The 21,659-nt window shown below is 38.1% G+C and overlaps 1 protein-coding gene across 3 annotated transcripts in view; it reads left to right on the top strand.

Moving 5' to 3' along the window:
• Positions 1 to 21,659, top strand: part of LOC115691131 (serine/threonine-protein kinase ATM) — a 58,743-nt gene that overhangs the window by 12,351 nt on the left and 24,733 nt on the right. For 2 of the 3 annotated variants that reach the window (XR_008817175.1, XM_030617717.2), the window contains exons 26-49: positions 313 to 469; positions 1,775 to 1,821; positions 1,910 to 1,973; positions 2,150 to 2,224; positions 2,719 to 2,841; positions 3,091 to 3,276; positions 3,953 to 4,074; positions 4,157 to 4,226; positions 4,315 to 4,442; positions 6,329 to 6,470; positions 6,560 to 6,700; positions 6,828 to 6,926; positions 7,031 to 7,077; positions 7,325 to 7,511; positions 7,605 to 7,826; positions 8,923 to 8,994; positions 9,598 to 9,667; positions 10,483 to 10,600; positions 10,705 to 10,828; positions 11,972 to 12,115; positions 12,632 to 12,739; positions 15,338 to 15,385; positions 15,610 to 15,714; positions 15,861 to 15,947. Coding sequence is in view for 2 of the 3 variants with exons in the window: in XM_030617717.2 (XP_030473577.2) it covers positions 313 to 469; positions 1,775 to 1,821; positions 1,910 to 1,973; positions 2,150 to 2,224; positions 2,719 to 2,841; positions 3,091 to 3,276; positions 3,953 to 4,074; positions 4,157 to 4,226; positions 4,315 to 4,442; positions 6,329 to 6,470; positions 6,560 to 6,700; positions 6,828 to 6,926; positions 7,031 to 7,077; positions 7,325 to 7,511; positions 7,605 to 7,826; positions 8,923 to 8,994; positions 9,598 to 9,667; positions 10,483 to 10,600; positions 10,705 to 10,828; positions 11,972 to 12,115; positions 12,632 to 12,739; positions 15,338 to 15,385; positions 15,610 to 15,714; positions 15,861 to 15,947 (2,686 nt within the window). In the remaining variant the exon portion in view is untranslated. The remainder of the gene's footprint in view (positions 1 to 312; positions 470 to 1,774; positions 1,822 to 1,909; positions 1,974 to 2,149; positions 2,225 to 2,718; positions 2,842 to 3,090; positions 3,277 to 3,952; positions 4,075 to 4,156; positions 4,227 to 4,314; positions 4,443 to 6,328; positions 6,471 to 6,559; positions 6,701 to 6,827; positions 6,927 to 7,030; positions 7,078 to 7,324; positions 7,512 to 7,604; positions 7,827 to 8,922; positions 8,995 to 9,597; positions 9,668 to 10,482; positions 10,601 to 10,704; positions 10,829 to 11,971; positions 12,116 to 12,631; positions 12,740 to 15,337; positions 15,386 to 15,609; positions 15,715 to 15,860; positions 15,948 to 21,659) is intronic. The other variant, XM_056314415.1, reaches the window with a different exon arrangement.

The raw sequence follows: 21,659 nt of genomic DNA, 5'->3' as shown, positions 1-21,659 counted from the left end.
GTTGTTGTTGAACTCATTAACAGGTCTAGAGGCGGTTATTTTTCTTTTGTAGTGGAAAGCCAAGATGACTGAATATTTTGCATGTCCCCAAGCAGATATAGATGCAAGGTTTGGTATCAGAAAGGCTTAATTTATGGAAGTTACAAGAGTAGGGTGTGGATTAATTGTTCAGTAGACTTGGGAGTAACAATCTTTATTCTTCATTTTATTTTGTTACAATAACAGTTTCCACTTCAGGTGAATTTTTTTCTTCATCTTCATTTATGCTGAAACAAGTAACTTTAATTTGAATAATGCTCTTGGTATGTCCAGCTCCAACTTTGATGTTCCATTGGTAGTTCACTTGAAAGGAAAGATTGTCCCTGCAAGGGACGTATTAGCAGCTGGTCCACAGCCTCGGCCTGTGATGGAAACTATCATCCTTACTCTGTGTCATCTTGCCTTGCACAGCGAAAAAATAGAGCTGCAGGTCTGGTAGAGGAATCCCTAGAACTCAGATGGTTGTCACATCTGTATTTTTCAAATGAATTATCTGGTTTCTTTTTCAGTTGGTCTGGGTAGTTTGATGACTTGGCTTAAAAACTGAAGGATGAATTTGTGGTCAAGATAATCTGATCAATGCGGTAGTTTTGTCTCGACTAATTGAAGGTGAATAGAAAAGGTGTTCAAGGAATTGAAGAATTCTTGTTCCTAACCTCGGAAATCTGTACACCTTTTGGTGTTCAGTTTCCAAAAGTTTATCATCAACAGCTTTTTGTTATGTATGAACTGGACAAGTTTCCCGTTGAAAATTCATTACTTCACTGTACCTATTACAAAAAAGCTCATTACTTCAGTGAAATAAGGATATTGTTGACAAGTAGTCATAGCACTCTTGCTAAGACAAATGTATTAAGGGTACGTTTGGCAACCATTCTGTTTTCGGAAACAATTTCTGTTCAGAAATGATTCTTTTTTATTCCTTGCCCGAGAACAATTTCTAAGCATTTGAAGGTGTTTGGTAACTGCAAAAAATTTCTATTCTTGGAATAGAAAAATAATAAAAATGTGTTTGGTAACTGCACAAAATTTCTTTTTATTAATAATATTTTAATAATATTTTGAATTTTTTAATATTTCTCTCTTTTTTTTTCTTCTTCTTCCCCTTCCTTGGCCATGGCTAGGGCCGACGAGGGCATCATGGCCCTCGCCGCTGCCCTTGCCGGCGGCCGGTGACCGGCCACAGGCCAGGAAGAAAAAGAAGAAGAAAACCAAGAAGAAGAAGAAAAAAAAATTTCTTTTCCATTTCTGATTCTTGTTCCTAGAATCAAGAAGCAACTTTTTTTTGCTTATTGATTCTGTTCCAAAACTGATTCTGGGAACAAATTTTTGCAAATTTGTGCCTGGGAACAAAAAATTTACCAAACGGATTTCTGTTCCAAAATTTGATTCTGGGAACAAAAATATAGAAATAATTACTATTTGACCGGTTGCCAAACGCGCCCTAAGTAATTATAAATCTATGACATACAAAATGAGTTAATTGCCATAATGTACACGGCACAAGACATTTAGACATGTAAATTTTTGCATTTCTAGAGCGCATTCATGTACTGGACTCTATTTAACAAAATCAATGCAATAATAATTAAGTTCAATTGGTCTCTTGCTCTAGTTTCTATGCTTCTTTTGGACTTGTCTTCTGATTTCCATCCCTCATCTGTCTTGGGATTGCTTGCCTCCTTTTTCCCCCCTTTTTCCAGTTCTGAGTCGATCTAAATTAGAAACTTTGCAGGCCGTCTTTATGATATGCGTAATTTCTGCAATTGATCCTTGTCACAGGTACAAGCATTCTCTATTCCTTATTTTTTAGGGCCTGACAGTCTCTATTTCCACCCTCATTTTTGCTCAGAAGCTTTGCTCCCTGCAGGGCGTTGGCAAATGCAGTGCTTGACAATTTGTCTAGAATGCTTCAATACAGTACCAGGTTGAAGGTGATGGACATTGCTTTTTTTTATCCCACTTTTAATATGAAATCTGAAGCACATTATGAATGCAATGGTGTATACGATCAGTTAATTATTGCTATTAATGTTATATGTATTCATCTTGAATTTATTAATGATTTCTTTAATGTCGTTAATTACATAAACATCTTGAACTTTTGCAGTATCTGGAGGAACTCATGGGCCCTATCATCTTCTGCTGGGTTACTTGTGGTGTAAGCTTGGCTGCCCTTGTTGAGGTGATGCACTTTACTTTTGCTGCAAATATTGATTGAATGCACTTAATTTGTTCTACAGAGGCTTCATGCCTTGACGACACTTTACAAACTCTCTTTAATGTTCTTGTGTTTGCTATACTGCTTATTATGTGTCTTATTGAGTGTACACTACTCGAAGCATTTTACCTTTTACGTCCTCTGGTCCTTTGTGGTGACCCTAATGATCTCCCTAGAGTTCCTTGTTTGGAATGTATTTAAAATCTCCTCTTAAAGTGATTTAATGCTGTAGAAGTTAATCCAACATCACCGTTCACAGGGTTTTCATTATCTTATATACATGTGGTCTGATACGATGTTAGAAAACACTTTGTCTGAAAAGTTTAAGCGGTCAAGAGATGGGCCTAAAATGTATATCAAGAATATTTTGTTATAAGTAAAGTTTTCTGTTCCTGTAGGAGCTTGTGCTTTGCATGCATTTTGGAATCGTCATTATCATTTCAATTATTTTATTGCAGGTGAGAAATTTTTTTGTTTCAGAGGTGGAACCTAGTTACTTTGTGCAGTATTGTTGCGATTGGCTTCTTCCAGCATTCATTCTGCATGAAGACAGCAAATCTCATCTCACCTGGCTTGCACAGGTATGATTTCATTCTGACATCCTTTTATCTGGGGTTGACAGTGAGGATTTTTCAATTAGTGAGACTTACTTTTGTGCGATACAATGAAGGACAAATGTTTGAAACGGTCGTACATCTGAAGTCAGCTGCATATGTTTTTCTTTATTTGCATGGTTATGTTTTACTTTGATAATCACATTCGCCAATGCTGCTATACTTCTAATACCTGGGTGTTTTACGTCTTAGCTGACTTGATCATTTTGATTCCAGATTTCTGGTCAACCTTTGGCAGTGTTGGTTCAAAATCACTTCGTCCCAATTTTTGCAGTTTGTATGGCTCTGCACTGCAGTAAAAGCTCGGGATGGGAGAAAGGATCAATGGTGCTCCAGAGTTCTATTCTTCAGATTGCTGAGATGTCAGAGACTGCAAGGGACAATCTTATTAAGAAGCACATGGTTTGTTTGTTCCTTTCCCATACAATTTTAGTGGTGGAATTTTGAATCAGTTAGCCATACTATCTTTGGTCCTTTGATATTTGTAATTGTTATCGTATTTAGGTCTTTTTAGCACTTAGTGTAGTAACATTCATATTAGGACTTAATTTTCTTTTACATTTACCATAACTCATCAACTAATGTATTCATGATTTAGATGGGGAATAACTGAATAGAATGAAAGAAGAGAGAAATTGATAATGAAATGTTTGATCTTTTCATACCCTACCATTTCTGTTGAATTGTCAGGAGTACTTTTTTTGTGCCAAATCTTTTTATGTCATATGCTATATGTGGGCATTGCCTCTTTTAGTTAGGTCATTAAGCTTAGCAACTGAAGTATTGGTTCTGTTTGAATTCTGATTCGGTGAAGGCTTGGCAAATTTCATATCATGCATCTTCCTATATTGTACTCTTATATCACCTCGATCACTTTTTACCTAAGACGTTACCAGCAAGGGAATAACTTCTTTGATGCTTCAGAACTGTTTACTGATAAATGCTTCATGCCAGCAAAAAATATTTCCACTGATGTCATGAATTGTTTATCTGGTCAGTTCTTTGTTTACCTGCATCATTTTGCTCTGGAGATTAATGAAGCGTCTTGATGAGGACTCTCTCTTGTTTTCTTTTCTAGGTGTCCATAGTTAGCCACCTGTTGTCCCTTGCCTATGATGGGTCAGATTATCCGCTTCCTTTCTTTTCCAAGGATAATATATCCTGTGCAATCCGAATGGTTGTCGATGGGTTCCTGGATCAGTACATGGCTTTCTCTATACTTTTTTGCTTAGTCCTTTCTGCATCATCTTGGTAAATATGTTCTCACATTTGATTGTCACAGGGGAGACTGTCCTTCAGTAATTGGTGTCGTGGATAAGATTAACATTTTCCGCTCTGATAGAGTTTTTATGGTTGTTCTTATTTTCTTGCACTTCAACTAATTTTCTTATGAATTAACATTGTTTACATTTCTTAGTGAACTTATCTTATGGTCTGCAGTTCATAGTTGAAATTCATCACAAGGTTGCATCAGCGAGTCATCACAGGCACAGATGTCATAGGTTGACTGAAATCGAAGTTCTTGTAAATATACTGGAGAATAGAGCTGCAAGAGCAAGCACTTCAAAGTGAGTTTACTCATTATGTAATTTCTTTTCTACACTTTTGCACTGACTATATTGATGACTGGGGGATCTCCTATCCTAGATAGTGTCATAATCAGTAAGAGAAAGCTTCTTGTAGGGCTGGACATTAGTGTGCATGTGTTTATCCTTTTATAGGGGTCGATGCTCAGGATGTTTGTGCATTCTTGGTCTCAGGAACTATGGAAGGAAGAGGCTTGCCTGCGTGGCTTGCACTCTGTCCTGCATTAATGAACCTTTTTTAAAGTCAATATTTCTACAAGCTCCATTTTTCTCACCACCTTAGATTTGAATTTGGCATTTATATTTAGTATACTTATAATTGAGTGCATAATCGTTTGCTTCAAAAGCTTAAGCTGTTATAGAATGGCATGAAATATATTTTTCATCTAACACTTCCCCTTAGACAAAGGCTGATTTGTTGTTGAAGGCCTTAAGCGTGTGAATCTGATGTTTGGGGTGAAATAGTTGTCAAAGTCCTATACGTATAATGAAAGGGGAACTGGGTGATAGGGGAGTGGAAGGAATGAAACTCGAGACCTTTGACTTAGATACCAACTTGAAATTGAGTGCCGAAACCCTTTAATAAGGGGAAGGAAGCACATAACAGACAAGTGAAATGATAGAAGTCGAGTAAACATTGATGAACTGTATAAAGTTATGGCATTGTTTGAATTCCAAAGATCTTTATAAAGAAGAAGAGATTGGTAAGTAGGATCTCATGTTGTATTGTTTGGAAAGAAATGTTTTACTGACACCTATATTTTAATGAAACTGAACGGATACCTCCTGCTCCTCGAAACCTCCTCTGACCTATCAAAGCCGTTCCTAACTTGGCCAATTATTCATTTTTTTATTTATTACATGGCCATCTCTTTCTGGCAAGATCAAGTCTATTTAACCAAAAAAGTTATCAGAGATTTGTACATCATCCGAGTAATTGTGTTAGGTCGGTTGTTTAATCAACTCAGGTGTATCAACCTATCATTTGCCCTTGCTGATAATAAGCCCCAATATTCACATTCCTATTTCCCCAATCTATTCTAGTCCCTACGACATCAATCAAAATCTGATCTTTAATTTTATGCATGGCTTTGTAATTTTTGTCCCCTAATTCCTCACCACCATCATTTATCTGCCTTTGCATTGTGGCTCTAATGGATTAATGCCTGTTAAATTGGTCTATACAAGTCCACAAGCACCTGTGTGTTGGTGAGAATATTATTTAAATTGAGCCTTTCTTTTGTGTTGATGAGAACACAGTGAAACTAGGTGTATTCCCCGTTTTAACAAGATTAGAAAATGTTGGGGGTAAGGGTGTCAAACCGTCTACATATTGTTTGGTCTTTTGGAATTTTTTAAATGAAGAGGAGGTCGATTTTATTGAGCCTCTCTACCTCTTCATGTAGGAGTAAATTTGTGACAATACCAGGGAAGAGAGACCGAAACCCCAATATAGCAGTGGAACCTGTCAAAGAGTTGACCATTCCATGTGAAACATGAGGATTATGATAAAACAACAAACTAAACCTCTATCTCACTAAGTGGTGTTGGCTCCTATTACAAGGCATAGAACCCCTCACCCAAATTGTTGGTATAAATCGGAGGAACTTGGGGTTTCAACGGTGTCAAAGAAGATTATGGAAAGATGGGAATGACCATAAAATTTTATTGGACATATGGGGTGTTTGTGAAATGACCGTATTTTAAATTGTCATAAAAAAATATTTAGGGTTGTTGCTTGGAAAGATGGTGAAGGTTCAAAACCTAAAGCTAGTCCGTCGGATCTGTTTACAATGCACCAATATGATCAATGGATAGTTTGCTTTGGTTATCTATCCAAGTTTATAAGCCAAGTATGTTGTTTGCAGTTACCTTTTCAATTTGGTTGGGCAATATATCGACTGCCATGCTCTGCAAGATCAGTGTTGTCGCATAATAGGCACTTTGCTAAAGACTTTTGAGAATGATCCATCCAAAGAAATCACCAGTGTGTTGGGAGAGCAACTTCAGGTGGATAATCTATTACTAAATTTATTTAGCAACGTTTCTGCTTAATTTTGTGATATTGAGTAGCTCACTGCTTTTTGCTTGTCCTGCAGTTTCTGGTATCAAAGTTGGTTACATGTTGCATACCATCCAATGCTAATGGAGAACACCCTACTAGCGGATCATCCCGAGTTTTATCTTTGCTTCATCAGCTAGTTTTGCATTCTGGCCCATCGCTTCATGATTATATTAGAGTGAGCTTTCTGCCTGATTCCTGTGATATTCTAGTCAGTTGTCGCTTAAAATGAAAAGTGATAAGATTTTACCTTTTAACAAAGGCCTTCTTTTATCTACACATAAAGCATGACCTTTGCTGGCCAGGAATTGGAACCTTTTCCTGAAATCAAAATATTTGATGAGCTGCGGGAGTTTCATGAGGATCTATGCAGGGAGTACTCTCCGAGGGATCACCTGTTGAAAGTACGCAGTCTCAATATTGGGGACAATTCTATAGTTGCTTACTTCAAACTGTTCTAATACAGCTTTTCTATTTTATTCTTACATTCCTCATGTCCTTTCATCAGTTTGCAAAGAAATCGTGCTATCTTCCACCAAGGCTATTTCTCTGGAGGTGGTCATCTCTTCCATTACAGTCTCAATTCCACATGTGGTGCATTCAATTTTATTTTCCTCTTGAAAGATGTGTTTTTACCGAAATAAGGGTGCAAGTAGTTAATTTGCTCAATTTCTGTAGTATTTTATCTCTATTACTCAATCTCCTAACAGACAGATGGTCCTGAATTTATTATTAAGAGTTCTGCAGCTGGAGCGGTTCTATTATTCCTAGCAAGATGCTCACTGTTTGACTATCTTTGCAGTCTCCAAGCACTTCATAAGAAGTTACTAATGGGAGAATCATCTGCAAACGAACTGCATTTTGATGCGAGGAATACGCAATGGCATGATGATCCTGAAATGAGAGATGCAGTTTGGACGCTAGTTCACATGTGTGGCTCTGAGAATATTGACAGTGTTGGAGCATTGGTGTCGGATCTTTTGTCTAGGGTATGCTCACTAAGTTTTTCTTCCTCAATGTTGTCACTTTGTAAGGTACTTCACAATTTTGATTACCGCATCCTTTTTCCTGATTATGTCAAGGTTGGTATTGGGGATTCGCTTTGTGTTGTCTTTCATCGTCCTGGAGATTCTAATCGTGCATATGTTTGCCAACCCATATGCTCTGGGGGGGCTTCAGAAATGAAGTTAAAACTCCAAGCAGGCATACCTGAAGAACTTCTATTGGCAGTTTTGAGACTTTTGAAGAAGTATTTGATGGACGATTCTGTTGTAATTGTTGAAATGACATCGCAGGCTCTCAGGGTGAGTTTTTGGAGTGCTGCATGATTTAAAGTTAAAGCTATTCACACGAGTTTTTGGAGTGGTTCTTGTGAAGTGCATTTTGGAGTGTTTTAAAGTTGATAATTTGGACAGAATAAAGGTTGATCGTGAAACAGTCTATGTTATTAATTGTTATGAATAATTACAAAGTGAAATGGCATTGTATGCATAATAACTATCACTCTATTCTCTAAGCTTGGAAAAAAAGTATCTAATCTATTGGTTACATGACTGACGCGGAGCATCCGACGCACAAAATACTTTCTCCTAGGCTTGATATCAAATTATTATTTTTTTTGTAGTAGGATTCTTATTTTGATCAGTATTCTTTAAGTTGGTTTTGGGCTATCAATGACTAATTGCTAAAAGAATGTATTTGGAGTTTAGTGGGTTGAAACAGCTGAAACTTTTTACAATTGAATCGTAGAAGGAGAAGATGTTGATTAGGACTTAGGACCGAGGAACGCTTTGCGAGCATTATCTTATTATAAATTATCAAGTATAATGCTGTTGTATGCGTGAATGATGAGCACACTACCATCTAAGCTTGATGTCAAATTATTCCTCTAGTAGTAGGATTCTTAGTTTAATAAATGCTATGGTAATTAGTTTTGGGCTGCCAAGGACTAATTGCTAAGAAAAAGCTACGTGGAGCATAGAGGGTGGAAACAACTGAATAATTTATAAATTGAACTGTAACGGGAAAGAGGATGTTCACGTAGGACTTAGGAACACCTTACTATTGAAGAGCCTTACAATACCTATGTAGACATTCATTTACCATTACATAGTTTGACGAATAAACTTACAGAGGATAGTTCAGGTTTGCAGCAAGTTAACTGAGTGTTAATTTTGACTTCAAGAATTTGATTGTACTGAAGTCACAATCCTTATGTTGCACAGTTGTCCTTCCTATCCTTTTTTTCTCAAGGAAAGAATTTTTTTCTCATGGCTTTTCTTCTTGATAGCTCTGGAATGGTGTTCTCCCAGTTTGAGTTTGGCTTTATTGCATTAGTTCTTTGTTTAGACACATTTTCAGAATTTGGAATCATGCATGACGTAAGTTTGTTTCAACCAGGGAATTCTTTCAACTGAAAGGGGTCAAAGTGCTTTATCAACGTTTGATTCCTATGAAAGGTCTCTTGTGGAGGTCAGCTTTTCTTTATGCAATTCTAAAATTATTAGAATTAAAAAAGAGGAACTGTTTACTGTTGTATTGGAATGATAAGCCCCAGGTGGTGAGGTATTTTGTGGGAATTAGTGTATGGTCTGGGCATCATGTCTTCATATATAATGACAACTAAAATATATCTTGCACTACTTGCTCACACGTTACATCCTGGGAATAAAATATGTCGAAAGATGAATTTCCTACCCTAGAAATGCATTCCATGTGGTTTATTTATAGAATGGAATCCAAAGGACTAGTGAATTTTAATACTTGCAGTCATTCAAATCCTTAGGATTCGGCTTTGATGCATGTTGTTAAATTATCGCACCTTGCTTATCTACGGGATTTGTCTCGGCCTAATATTTGTAATCTCCTTTAACCTAACTTAAGCTTTTGGGATAAAATTCCTAATTCATGCTTATTCCGATTCCATCACTTGCTGTGTTTAATCAAGCTGTCATATCTGACTAGTTTCTACTAAAAATTCCAAATTGTTTTGAATTTAAGTTTTTGTACATTATCGTGACTCTGGGCTTTGTGAATCTTCATGCTTTGAGTTCATTTTATGTTTTCCTTGGATAGATTCACTCAAGGGGGGTTAACATGGAACTGGTGGAGAAGCTTCTTTTGGATATGGAACAGAAGTTTAATGGTAAATCATGCCTTTTGCGCCTTTTCCCCTTTGGTTTTGCTGTATCATTGTTTTTGTTTATGATTTCAGAATGTGCAGCTCCTTTGGTTATCCTGAACCCTATATAAAGCAGGCTTAAAGTCCATGTTCTTGTGTGACCTCTGTCAGCTGGTGGAAGAAATGCTATTTAATTTGTTCTTCCATTTAGTTTAGTTTAAGGCATGTATTTGGCTATTAGCTGTGATTAATTAATAATACAGGCATTTTTCAATCGATAATGGAAGGACTCCTGGGTACTCGAGGGTTAATCTAAAATTTGATTGTTATGAGTATGGTATTACTGGATTAGCATGGTATTGATGTGATGGCCATAACCGGAAGAAACTGTAGCTGGATTGACATGCTGACAAGTAACATTCAAGGTTATTCGAATACAGTGGATCATTCGCTATTTTTGGCATATATGTTAGATCCTGTAAATTAAAATTGAAGGGCTGACAGGGTATTGCAGCATTGTAATTGGTGGATGTAATCTGTCATCAGTTCCAATTTAATATGCTGATTAGGCCGTAGTGCTTGCCCAGGAAAAGCTGAATGTACATAGAATTTGTCTTACAGTGAATACTATAAAACATGGTAAGCACAAAGCAAACTTTCAATGATTTCTCTGAAACTTGAAGCCTCGGGTTTGTATATGTCTATAAATTTTATAGTTTCATGTCCAGATCTTTGGAGTATATAGGATGTGCCGATGTACTGTGTGTTGGCTTTGGTTACTTTTGTGTCTTAGCTGCAATTCTGAGTGGTTGTTTATTATCTTAATATCGATATCTCAGTCGAGGCAATACCACTGGAGAATTCTGAAGTATGGGAAACATTTGGTAAAACTTTTGATACGTGGATCTGTCCACTTGTTTTCTCTCTGATTGGACATTGCGATGATGTTTTTCTAAGGTAATGCTGTTGTCCTCTGTGGAAAAGTTCTTGGTTCATATGTGCTGGGTACCTAGCTAACTCCTAGGAAGCACTAAATTATTAAGTTTCCATGCTTGTTTCAGACTATGTCAAGATGTTGTTTTGCTAAAAGTAGAAGTGGCTGAGTTCCTGCTTCCGTATATTATGGTCAACCTAGCGGGAAGGAAGGGTTTGGATAATGATTTTTCCAAGATGATCTCCTCACAGGTTTCTTTCTTCTTGCTGTGAGATATGTAATATGTCCTTAATGAGTAGTTTTATTCATCATTCTACTTCTTTTACGTCGTTTTGGTTTTTCCTTACAAAATGTATATGTTGTTGGATCCTACTGTTGACATAAAGCTAATAGTTCATTGACAGCTGGCGAGGGTACTTAGTTAATATGATGAGGCCGTGACTTTTTGGAAAGTCCTCATTCTGGACCATACTAATAGGAAGGACAATTGTGAGGCCTTTATGCACCTTTCTTTTACAACCCAAAATCTTAAGCAGAGGGAGATTACATGTATATAAGGCCCTGTGAACCATGTCAGCAAGCGATGTGAGATATTTAATACCTACCTCACATGCACAGGAATGAAACCATATAAAGAAGATATGTGGAGTAAATGAATAGGAAATAACCTCAACGAGAAGCCACATACGAAGTGAAATATTAAATAGTGCGTGAGGTTTTAGAACCTGGCTCTTTTAGAGTTTGTGAAACCAATAGTGTGAGCTACTATTTGGAGGGATGTATGTAAAGCTTAACCTGACTCTTCGTGTATATAAAGCCACCGTATATCCTGTAAACGAATGATATGGACTTTAAGAACCTTGAGAGAGAGGAGTTCTGCGGCTGCAGTAATAGATTGTGGAATATATTGGAGTTTTACATGAGCATGTATTTGTGATACCTGCATAGCTTAATTTTCATCTTTATTGTAAAATGGCTTGCAAGATATACTTTAGAACTCAGAATGGTAGTTTTATTACCAACTGGAGTTGAACACAAAATTTGGATGTTTGCAGTAGACGACGTAAGGATGAGATGTAGAGACTATAGTAATGTTTCTCTCTATACCTTGTGCAAATTTTGTAGTTTTGTTTTTATTTTTGCTTTCACTTTTGGTATATGCTTTAACTTCAGCTTAATTAGATCCCACTTAATGGTGTACTTTTTGTAAATGCTATAATTCTTATATTCATAACTGAGCTCCTTTTCGTTTTGAGCTCTTTTTATATATGCGTTTTCACTCCCTTGGTGTCCTGTAGTAGCTTATTTTTCATCTATTAAAAAATTAGATGTCATTTGATGGTGGATCATTTATTTTGCTTTGGATTTTGAGGCCTTCTGTATTAAATTGCCAGGTTCAAGAGCACATATTTGCTGAGACAAATAGGTTAACCAAATCAATCCAAATATTTTTGGATGTTTTAAATGAGCTTCGTCTCTACTACATCCTGGAAGGGTCTGCTTCTGCTTCAGTATTATCGAAACGAGAATGTTCTAAGGTAAGTCTGTTGAACAGCCCATGTCTCATTTGTTTAAGTTTTTGGCCATCTGTTTATTGTCAATAACAATCGGTTTTTGTTCAAGAATGCTATCCAGCAGTTTTTTTTTGGTTACTTTGATCACACAACCACTTGTGCATTTCTAGTTTTTAGCCCCTTCATGGCTCTTGCCATTCATGAAAGGCTGTTGGTTCCTGCAACCAGCGATAAAAGTACTTGGACTGTAATGAACTTAGGGTTGGTAGTTGAAGCATTACTCCCCGAGTAGAATCAGGATTTAAATTGATTCTGGGTAATCAGCATCATTTTCCATATTCTACTGTCAGGACTCCAACTGGCTTATTTATGTTTGATATTTAGGCCTAGATCAGTGCAATAACACCTCACATAGTTCTGAAGATGCTATGTCTCTCTGTATTAAATGTGTTCTCTAGTTTTTTATTTTTCGTGACTTGCTTTGCATCAATGTGGTTTTAATATCTTTATCCTGATTTTCTTGGGAAACTGGCTCTTCAGTATGCTACGATCTCCAGTCATGGATCAAAAAAGCGTTCTTCCTCAACAACAGCTAGAGATTCAACTTCTAAATTGCCTTCTTCTGCATCATCATATTCATGGGAAAAGGTGGGGTTTGCTTCTGTGCTTGCTTTTCTTAGGATCTCTTTATTTGCTTTGTACTATCTGAGACTAACTCAAGAAAAGTGGATTTGTATAGAAAGCTGTAGAAGAGCGGTTTCCTGAGAATGTTATCATTTATCTTAAATAGTTTGGGTTTATTTGTACAATTTCCTTTCCTCACAACTGGAAGACATTCTATCTGGACTGAATCTATGGTCTGGACTGAAGCTATTAAGCCATCTAAAAATTTTCTTAATAGCTTTTACTGGTAAATGGTGGTTGATTTTATCCTTCTTTGCTAGCTTCATGTGCATAGGAAAGATGTAAAGATGATATCCTGACACCCCCCACCGCCCCCCCCAAAAAAAAAAAAATGGTTGGATTTTTTACTTAAAGATGTCTTCCTTGTCTGACTAGCTTTTACTGGTAAATGATGGTTGACTTGTAGACTTCTCTGCTAGCTTCAGGTGCAAAGGAAAGATGATATCCTGACCATAAAAAAAAGGATTTTTTGTGTAAAGATGTCTTCCTTTTCTTAATGCAGAATAAATTATAGCTTTGTAAGTGCAAACTAGTCATTTGGTGGTAACCAAGGGGAGAGAGTGTAACAGAATGTAGATCCAGGTACCTGCCCCGATACTTATGAAATGCATATGAGTTAACCGTAGGAAAATGGGAGCAGAATACATAATTTTCACATCTGCTTGCTGAAAATGTAAGTGGAACAAAGCCATTATCACAGTCTTATTTTACTATTATTTTTTTGGGGGAAAGAAGTGTGTGGAGGCTAGACATGGAAAAAAACTTACAGTTGTAAAAAGACCACCTCCTGATAAAGATATAACTTATTCCTGAACTTGTTCAAATCTTTAAACATTTTCTTTCCAGTCTCAAACATGTAAAATCTTTTTTTTCCTTCTCTCCACATGCATACTCAGGTGCTCTTTTACTGGTATCTGAAAGGGGGAGAAAAGATAGCAAACAGTCTTTCGCTTTCTTTTCTTCAGAAGATGTAATATCTGCCCAATCCCCTCTTTTTCACCTTGAACAGTTCCACAACTGCCTACAGTGATGGAGAGGAGGTCTGTCAATTAAAGCTGATTCGAGAGAATTTTTTGAAATTCATTTTTTACTGTCAAATTCAATTGAAGGTGCTTAGAGAAAGCTCAAGAGTATTTGGCACTTTTAATGAAGATCTTTCATCTATTTCCCATGCAACCTTCTTCTGGTTTCTTCCCTTCTTCCTGGGTTATCATGAATTGAGAACTGATCGTTTTGTGGGGTGGGGGGGAGGGGGGGTATGGAGCTTTATTGGTTGGAATATATGATAAGTAAATTGGTCACTCTTTGCTTGTCCGTTGCCACGAACTCACCATGTAAGATCTCTTTGGTTAAGTAAATATTTATTCCAAAAGCTTGTTACCAAAGAATGGACTGAGAATATAAATCAAGCATACATCTCAATACTCTCCTTATTGTCCTAGGCTTCCATGTGAAGGTTTAAACCCCCAATTCTAGCTGTAGTTTGTGCTTACGCTCACTAGATTTTGACGCAGTTTCAAATAGACAAGTAGACAAGTAGAGACAGGAATTTTATATATATATATATATATATATATATATATAAATATATAACAGAAAATAGGTAGATTTACAATAAGAAAGTGTTTGGGATTCTTGTGCTCTGAGATCTCATGTTAGTAATTATTTGACCCGAAAGTTTAAGCTGTCGGAAACTGACTTGCAGTGTATATCAATTATATTTCCAACTCTTTTACTTTCTAATTGAGAGCCTTCTTCCCTTTGTGTCATGTCTGAATGGGAAAAACAAAAGATCCATCATCTGTCAATGCTTCCAAGCTCATGTCTGTCCATATTATGTTAGCATTCATTAATTTGTCCTCACAAGAATATCTCCTTATTACCCTGTTTTATGAATTGAAAAGATCCCCCTCCTTGCCCTTGTTCACAAATTGAAAGATTTCCTTCAGTGAATATCTCCTTATTACCCGGTCCATATTGTGGTCTTTGATGGCCCTCGTGAACATTATAGACTACCCTGAAATTTCCTCCACACCAAACTTTATCACTTAACCCCGCAGTCTACTAATCTGTAATATCAGCTGTGTAATCTCATAATTGCCTCAAGAAGATGACGAGATTCCCAAGATCTCCGTAGAATTCAGATATAGGTGCAAATAGTCGAATACTTTCTTTTTGCACAAGAATAGGAAGCATCTGTAGATTTTCTTATTGAGAAGATAAGTGCATGATTTGAATTTAATTAATAATTCCGGGAAAAATTAATCAAACAAAAGTTCACTCGTGGGAAAAATAATAGACAGAGCAGAGAATAATAAAGCTCGATAAGGTCTTTTATTCTGTTGTATCACTATCATTTGGTGAAGAGACTTTTTGATCAATCTGAAAGCACAGGAAAAGGTTAAGAGTTTGGTGGAGGAATTTGAGGGAGAGCAGAAAATTGGCGTGGCACTTGGTAGAGTGGGGTAGTGAAGGAAGACTAAACAAATCACTGGAAGTTGTCGAATTTGAATTTTCTTGCTTCTTAAATACTAATTTGGTTGTTTCTCCAACATTTTCCAGGTCTATTGGATGTCCATTGATTACCTTATTGTGGCAAGGTCAGCTGCTGTGAGTGTCAAACCATCTCTCTCTCTCTCTCTCTCTCTCCCTCTGTGTTTTGGACTTTTTTTTTTTTAACTAAAGGAAAAGGGGGGGGGGGGGGGGGGGGGGAATTGTCAATATTATGGGGCATGAGGCAGCTGCAGTGGCTCCTCTTCCTATATTATTTCTTTTGCTGAGTTTTTCATTTTTTGCCAGATCAATATAACTAAGTTTTGTTTCCCCCATTTCAGTCTTGTGGATCATACTTCACCTCCATTATGTACGTAGAGCATTGGTGTGAGGAGAATTTTAAGAGCCTCACATTGGGGAGGCCTGATTTCTCCTATTCTGAGAAGGTAATGCAAATTGTTGGGATTGCAGGCTCTTTTACTGCATTATCTTTTACTATTTCTCTGATATTTCTATGGATTTGTTACTTTGGTGTTGTGAAGTGCATCCAAATGGGTACCTTTACATTTGCTTTGTTGTTTTCCATCACCAGCTTCCCTGCCACATTGAGATACTGGTATCGGCAATTACTCAAGTCAATGAACCTGATAGTTTATATGGGATAATTCAGTCACACAAGGTTAGATTTTATTCATTTTCAAGTAGATATAGTCAGTGTTTCCTTCTTGACATTGCATTTGTCATAACTGAATGTCATTGTCATTGTGTTCTTTGCTGTTTAAAATGGTGCAACTAATGTAGTTTACTTCGACTTAGTAACATAGTTGAAACTATGAGTTCATTCTTGGAAGGAACCAAAATTTTAGCGATTGGCTTTTAATTTCTGTTTCATGTATAAAAAGAGCTAACCTAGAGAAACCACAGGGGTGACATGGATATTGTTCAGAGAAGGAAATCTAGTAAGAACTAAATTTCCACATCCTTTTCTATTTCTTTTCTTTTCCTTTGCAGTTAGCTTTGGCTTGTCATTTATTATAACTTATCCCACGCTCCTATGATTGTTGACTAGAGAAGTGCAAGTGCTGAATCGGTGTGAAAGTAAAAAAACACGAGAGAATTTGAGATTAAGTATTGTCAAAAGTGTTCTCCACGTCTCTTGTTTATGGCTTTTATTATGGCCTTATTTACATGTAGTTTCTCTCCAACCGATAGCTTAATCTGTTGGGCTGAACTTTCTATCATGGTAATAGAGCCAAATTCAGTTGTTCGTTTCTCATATGGTTTGTAATGCCCAAAATCCACTCAGTTTTCGCTCCGTACTCTTTTATCCCAGGACCTCAATATTCCTATTTTTCCAATTTAGGCTAACCTGCAAACACTGTTGATGAGTCAGCCTCAATGCTAAATAGACACTTCATCGATCGAGCTAATAATATACCACCTCTCCAAGGGATCAGAATGATCAGACAGATGCTATTTGATGATACAATATAGCTAACCCCACCGATATACAGAGGTGATCGCACTAGTAGGATTCTAGAGCTAGGCCCCATGGGTTCAAGAGGTGTATGTCACACTCTGCCTTACAAGGTTCAAGAGGTGGCTCCCATGGCGTAGCACTTTGTCCCCCATGGCACTTAGTTTATACTGTGCACAGATTTCTGTAAACTGTCCTGTAAACATGACGTCGCCCATTTGCATATCTTATATTTTATATCACATGATGAACACATATTAACATTACCGATCCACTTTACATATAGAACATAATACACACGTTGCAAAAATGCTAGAGGGGGTGAACAACTTACACTATCAATTTGCAAATTCAACTCCCAAAAACTAAATAATGGAAGCTCCATTTCTCTTTATCCAAATATGATCTCCCTCTCTCTCATTTTCGTGATAGAGTTTCTTGTTCGATTCATTCAGGAACTCTTGTAGTGATCTCTCCCCCAATGCATACTGTTAGCAGAATGATTAATCTCTTTTATTGATCAGAAAGTACGGTATATATACACATCAAAATCCCAAAGACCATTATACCCTTTTTTACCCTTTAACACTCCCCTTCAAGCTGGAGCATGGATATCAAGCATGCCCAGCTTGTTACAGATATACTCAATCCTACTTCCCCCTAGAGATTTGGTGAAAATATCAGCTAGTTGTTCACCGGTCCTAACATGACTAGTAGAAATAACTCTAGCTTGAAGTTTCTCACGGACAAAGTGGCAATCAACTTCGATATGCTTGGTACGCTCATGGAAAACTGGATTTGAGGCAATATGGACAGCTGCTCGATTATCACACCACAACTCCATTGGCGCAGGGTCTTCGAATCCAAGTTCAACTAATAATTGACGCATCCAAACTAGCTCACAGGTAGCTTGAGCCATAGCTCTGTATTCTGATTCTGCACTTGATCTAGCCACAACACTTTGCTTCTTACTCTTCCAAGATACTAGGTTTCCTCCTACAAAGGTACAATACCCTGACGTAGACCTCCTATCTATAGGAGATCCTGCCCAATCAGCATCTGAGAAGGCTTCCACCCTTCTGTGACCATGATCCTGATAAATGAGACCACGACCGGGAGCTTTCTTCAAGTATCTCAAAATTTTGATTACAGCAGCCCAATGTGAGGTACGGGGAGAAGACATAAACTGACTCACAACACTCACCGGAAAAGAAACATCAGGTCGAGTGATAGTCAGATAATTTAGCTTTCCAACAAGTCTTCGATACCTCTCCGGATCATCCAACAGCTCACCATCCTCTGCCGTCAATTTAGAGCCCACTTCCATTGGTGTATCCAGTGGTTTAGCACCTAGCATACCTGTTTCTGTAAGCAAATCCAGAACATATTTTCGTTGTGAGATATAAATACCTTTCTTCGCCCGTGCTACTTCGATACCTAGAAAATATCTAAGAAGACCCAAATCCTTTGTATGAAATTGCTGTTGCAAATACCTTTTCAACTCTTTAATCCCTGTAGAATCATCTCCAGTTATGACAATATCATCCACATAAACTACAAGGAATATCCGACCAGCTCCAGAAACTCGATAAAACATAGAATAATCTCCAGTACATCTACACAACCCAAACTGGAGTACCGCCTCAGTAAACTTCCCAAACCAGGCTCTGGGAGACTGTTTCAAGCCATATAAAGATTTATTTAAGCGACAAACATGACCAGACTCCCCCTGAGCAACAAACCCTGATGGTTGCTCTATATACACCTCTTCCTGTAAATCTCCATGAAGAAAGGCATTCTTTACATCGAGCTGAAACATAGGCCAACAAGCAGAAGCAGCCAAAGAAAACAAAAGACGAACAGAGGTCATCTTAGCCACCGGAGAAAAAGTATCACCATAATCAACCCCATAAACTTGTGCATACCCTTTAGCAACCAGTCTAGCTTTGAGACGAGCAAGAGAACCATCAGGGTTAACCTTAACAGTATATACCCACTTACATCCAATGGCTGTTTTCCCTGCAGGCAAAGGAACAAGATCCCAAGTTTGATTTTGGTCCAGTGCCTGTAATTCCTCTTCCATAGCTGCCCTCCAGCCTGGACTAGATAATGCTTCAGCAACAGTTTTAGGAATAGGATGATTATCAATGGTCATTAGACTAGCTCGACAAGAGGCAGATAAATCAGAATATGAGACAAACTGGGCAATAGGGTGTTTGGTACAACTACGAACTCCTTTGCGATGAGCAATAGGAATATCGAGATCAAGATGTGACTGACTTACCTCAGGTTGAGAAGATGAAGTAGATGAGATAGGCTGAGGTACATCTGCAGGGGGCTCCACATGATGACGAGGACGTCTACTATAAACATACTGGACAAGTGGAGGAATAACTGGAGAGTCCGAAGTGGGTGTTGATTCCATAATAACATATGTTAAGGAATCATCATCCACTGTAGGAGTCTCCATCGAATTATCAAAATAGACAGTAGACTCGAAAAAGGAAACATCTGCAGTGGTGAAGTACTTATGCAAAGAAGGACAATAACAACGGTAACCTTTCTGTGTACGAGAATACCCAACAAAAATGCATTTAAGAGATCGAGGATCAAGTTTGGAAAGTCCTGGACGATGATCACGAATATAACAAACACAACCAAATATACGAGGTGGCAAATGAAAAAAAGGGTCAGAAGGAAAAAGAAGAGAGTGAGGAGTGGCACCCTTAAGAACAGAGGACGGCATGCGATTGATAAGATAACATGCTGTCATAACAGCATCAGCCCAAAAGGATTTATGTACCTTCATTTCAAACATCAAACAACGAGTAATTTCTAACAAGTGACGGTTCTTCCTTTCGGTTACACCGTTTTGTTGTGGTGTATCCGAACAAGAAGATTGATGAAGAATGCCCCGTTGGGACATGAATTCAGAGAATGTTCTAGAAAAATACTCCTTGGCATTATCACTTCGAAGAATGCAGACAGAAGCAGAAAATTGAGTATGTACTTCATTAACAAACGCACAAAAAATAGAGAATAATTCAGAACGACTTTTCATTAGATATAGCCAAGTGGCTCTTGAATAGTCATCTACAAAAGTCACGAAGTACTTGAAACCCAACTTTGAAGCAGTAGGACATGGACCCCAAACATCGAATGAACTAAAGAAAACGGCCGAGAAGCCTGTTTATTGACTCTTGGACTATAACTAATACGATGCAATTTTCCAAACTGACACGACTCGCACTCAAAACTAGATAAAGAATGAAACCAAGAATCAAGTTTCTTCAAACTTGCTAAAGAGGGATGTCCCAAGCGACAGTGAACTTGATGTGGAGAAACTGCTGAACAAGCGACACTGGTAGCATTATCAAACACATATAGTCCCCCTGACATATGTCCTTTACCAATCGTCTTCTTCGTCTTCAAATCCTAAAAAACACAGGAATCAGGATAGAAGGTTATAAAACAGTTATATTCTTTGGTAAGATGACCAACAAACATAAGGTTAAATGGAAAATTTGGGAGGTACATGACAGAGGATAAAGATATGGAGGATGTCAGTGGTACTGTGCCTATCCCTTTTACTGTGGACAGAGAGCCATCAGCTAATGTAACACTAGACGAAGACTTGTGAAAAACAGAAAAGATACCTGAAGATCCAGTCATATGATCGGTAGCACCTGAATCAATGACCTAGGGGCGAGAGGTAGATGAAAGACATGCTGTTGCATTACCTGTCTGAGCAAAAGTAGCTGTGGAAGAGGAAACTGGCTGAAAAATCTGGAACTGATTGTACCTACCAAGTTCCTCTTCTGACATTAGGCAGCCACATGAGATTCCATAGAATTCCACATTTGTCCAAGAATTCTGGCATCCATGGTATCACATTTAGTATCAGCAGCAGTTCGTGCACCTGTCAAATGGTGATTTTGCTCTCTTCCGGTCAATACTATCACCACAATTCTCTTCCAATGCTGAAAGTTGGTGACCCCAGCTAATTTTTCCTCAGTCAAACGATTAGAAGATGTAGATACGACTTCAGTCAATACTCCTTTGTTCTTATCTGCCATAATCAAACACTCACACTAAACCAGGAACAAAGCTCCACAACCTATCACACCACTGATCACCAACCAAATAAAAAAAAACGTTCAACCTTACGTAAATCAGAAAACCGACACCAGTCGAATCAAACCATACACTTCAAAATGATCGACCAAATCCGACCCAATCAACACATCAGTTCGGCACATCAGTAGTTATACGCAACAGTACTCAGGCCCCCCTCTCAATCTACATGTATAGCACCACACGTAATCAGCCAATTAGCCAAACCAACATCACATCCAATCATCCAAACCAACATACACAGCAATAATCTCCCTTCCCTCAAGCATATCAGCAACCAAGTCAAACTTTAGAACACTTTTTTTTTTTTTTCGAGATTCCACTTCAATCAGCAGCCATCAGAAGGGGGCCGCTCCTCATCTAGTGACGTCAGAAGACGTCGAAGTGGGTCGCCTGGCCTGGAAACCTTCGATCGACGCCTGGAGGACTTAAATCGGCGCCGGAAATGGGGTCGCCGGGCTTGGACAACCTCAGATCTGGCTCGTCGGAGCTTCGGCGGCCCTGGACGACCTCAGATCTGGCTCGTCGGAGCTCCGGCGGGACGCCGGGATGAGGTCGCCGGCCTTGTATGAGGTCGCCGGTCTTGGGTTCTATGGTGGATGAGGTCGCCGGCCTTGGGTTCTACGGTGGTTGGTGGTGGACGACGGTAATTTTAGGGTTTAGGCTCTGATACCATGTTAGCAGAATGATTAATCTCTTTTATTGATCAGAAAGTACGGTATATATACACATCAAAATCCCAAAGACCATTATACCCTTTTTTACCCTTTAACACATACA

Source organism: Syzygium oleosum, unplaced genomic scaffold (genome assembly GCF_021117445.2).
Source record: "Syzygium oleosum isolate NSW1041296 unplaced genomic scaffold, Sole_v2.1 Sole_v2.09, whole genome shotgun sequence".
In the NCBI taxonomy this organism is placed as follows: domain Eukaryota; kingdom Viridiplantae; phylum Streptophyta; class Magnoliopsida; order Myrtales; family Myrtaceae; genus Syzygium; species Syzygium oleosum.
Note: the sequence above shows the minus strand (reverse complement) of the source record. Positions and strands in the feature narration are given on the sequence as shown.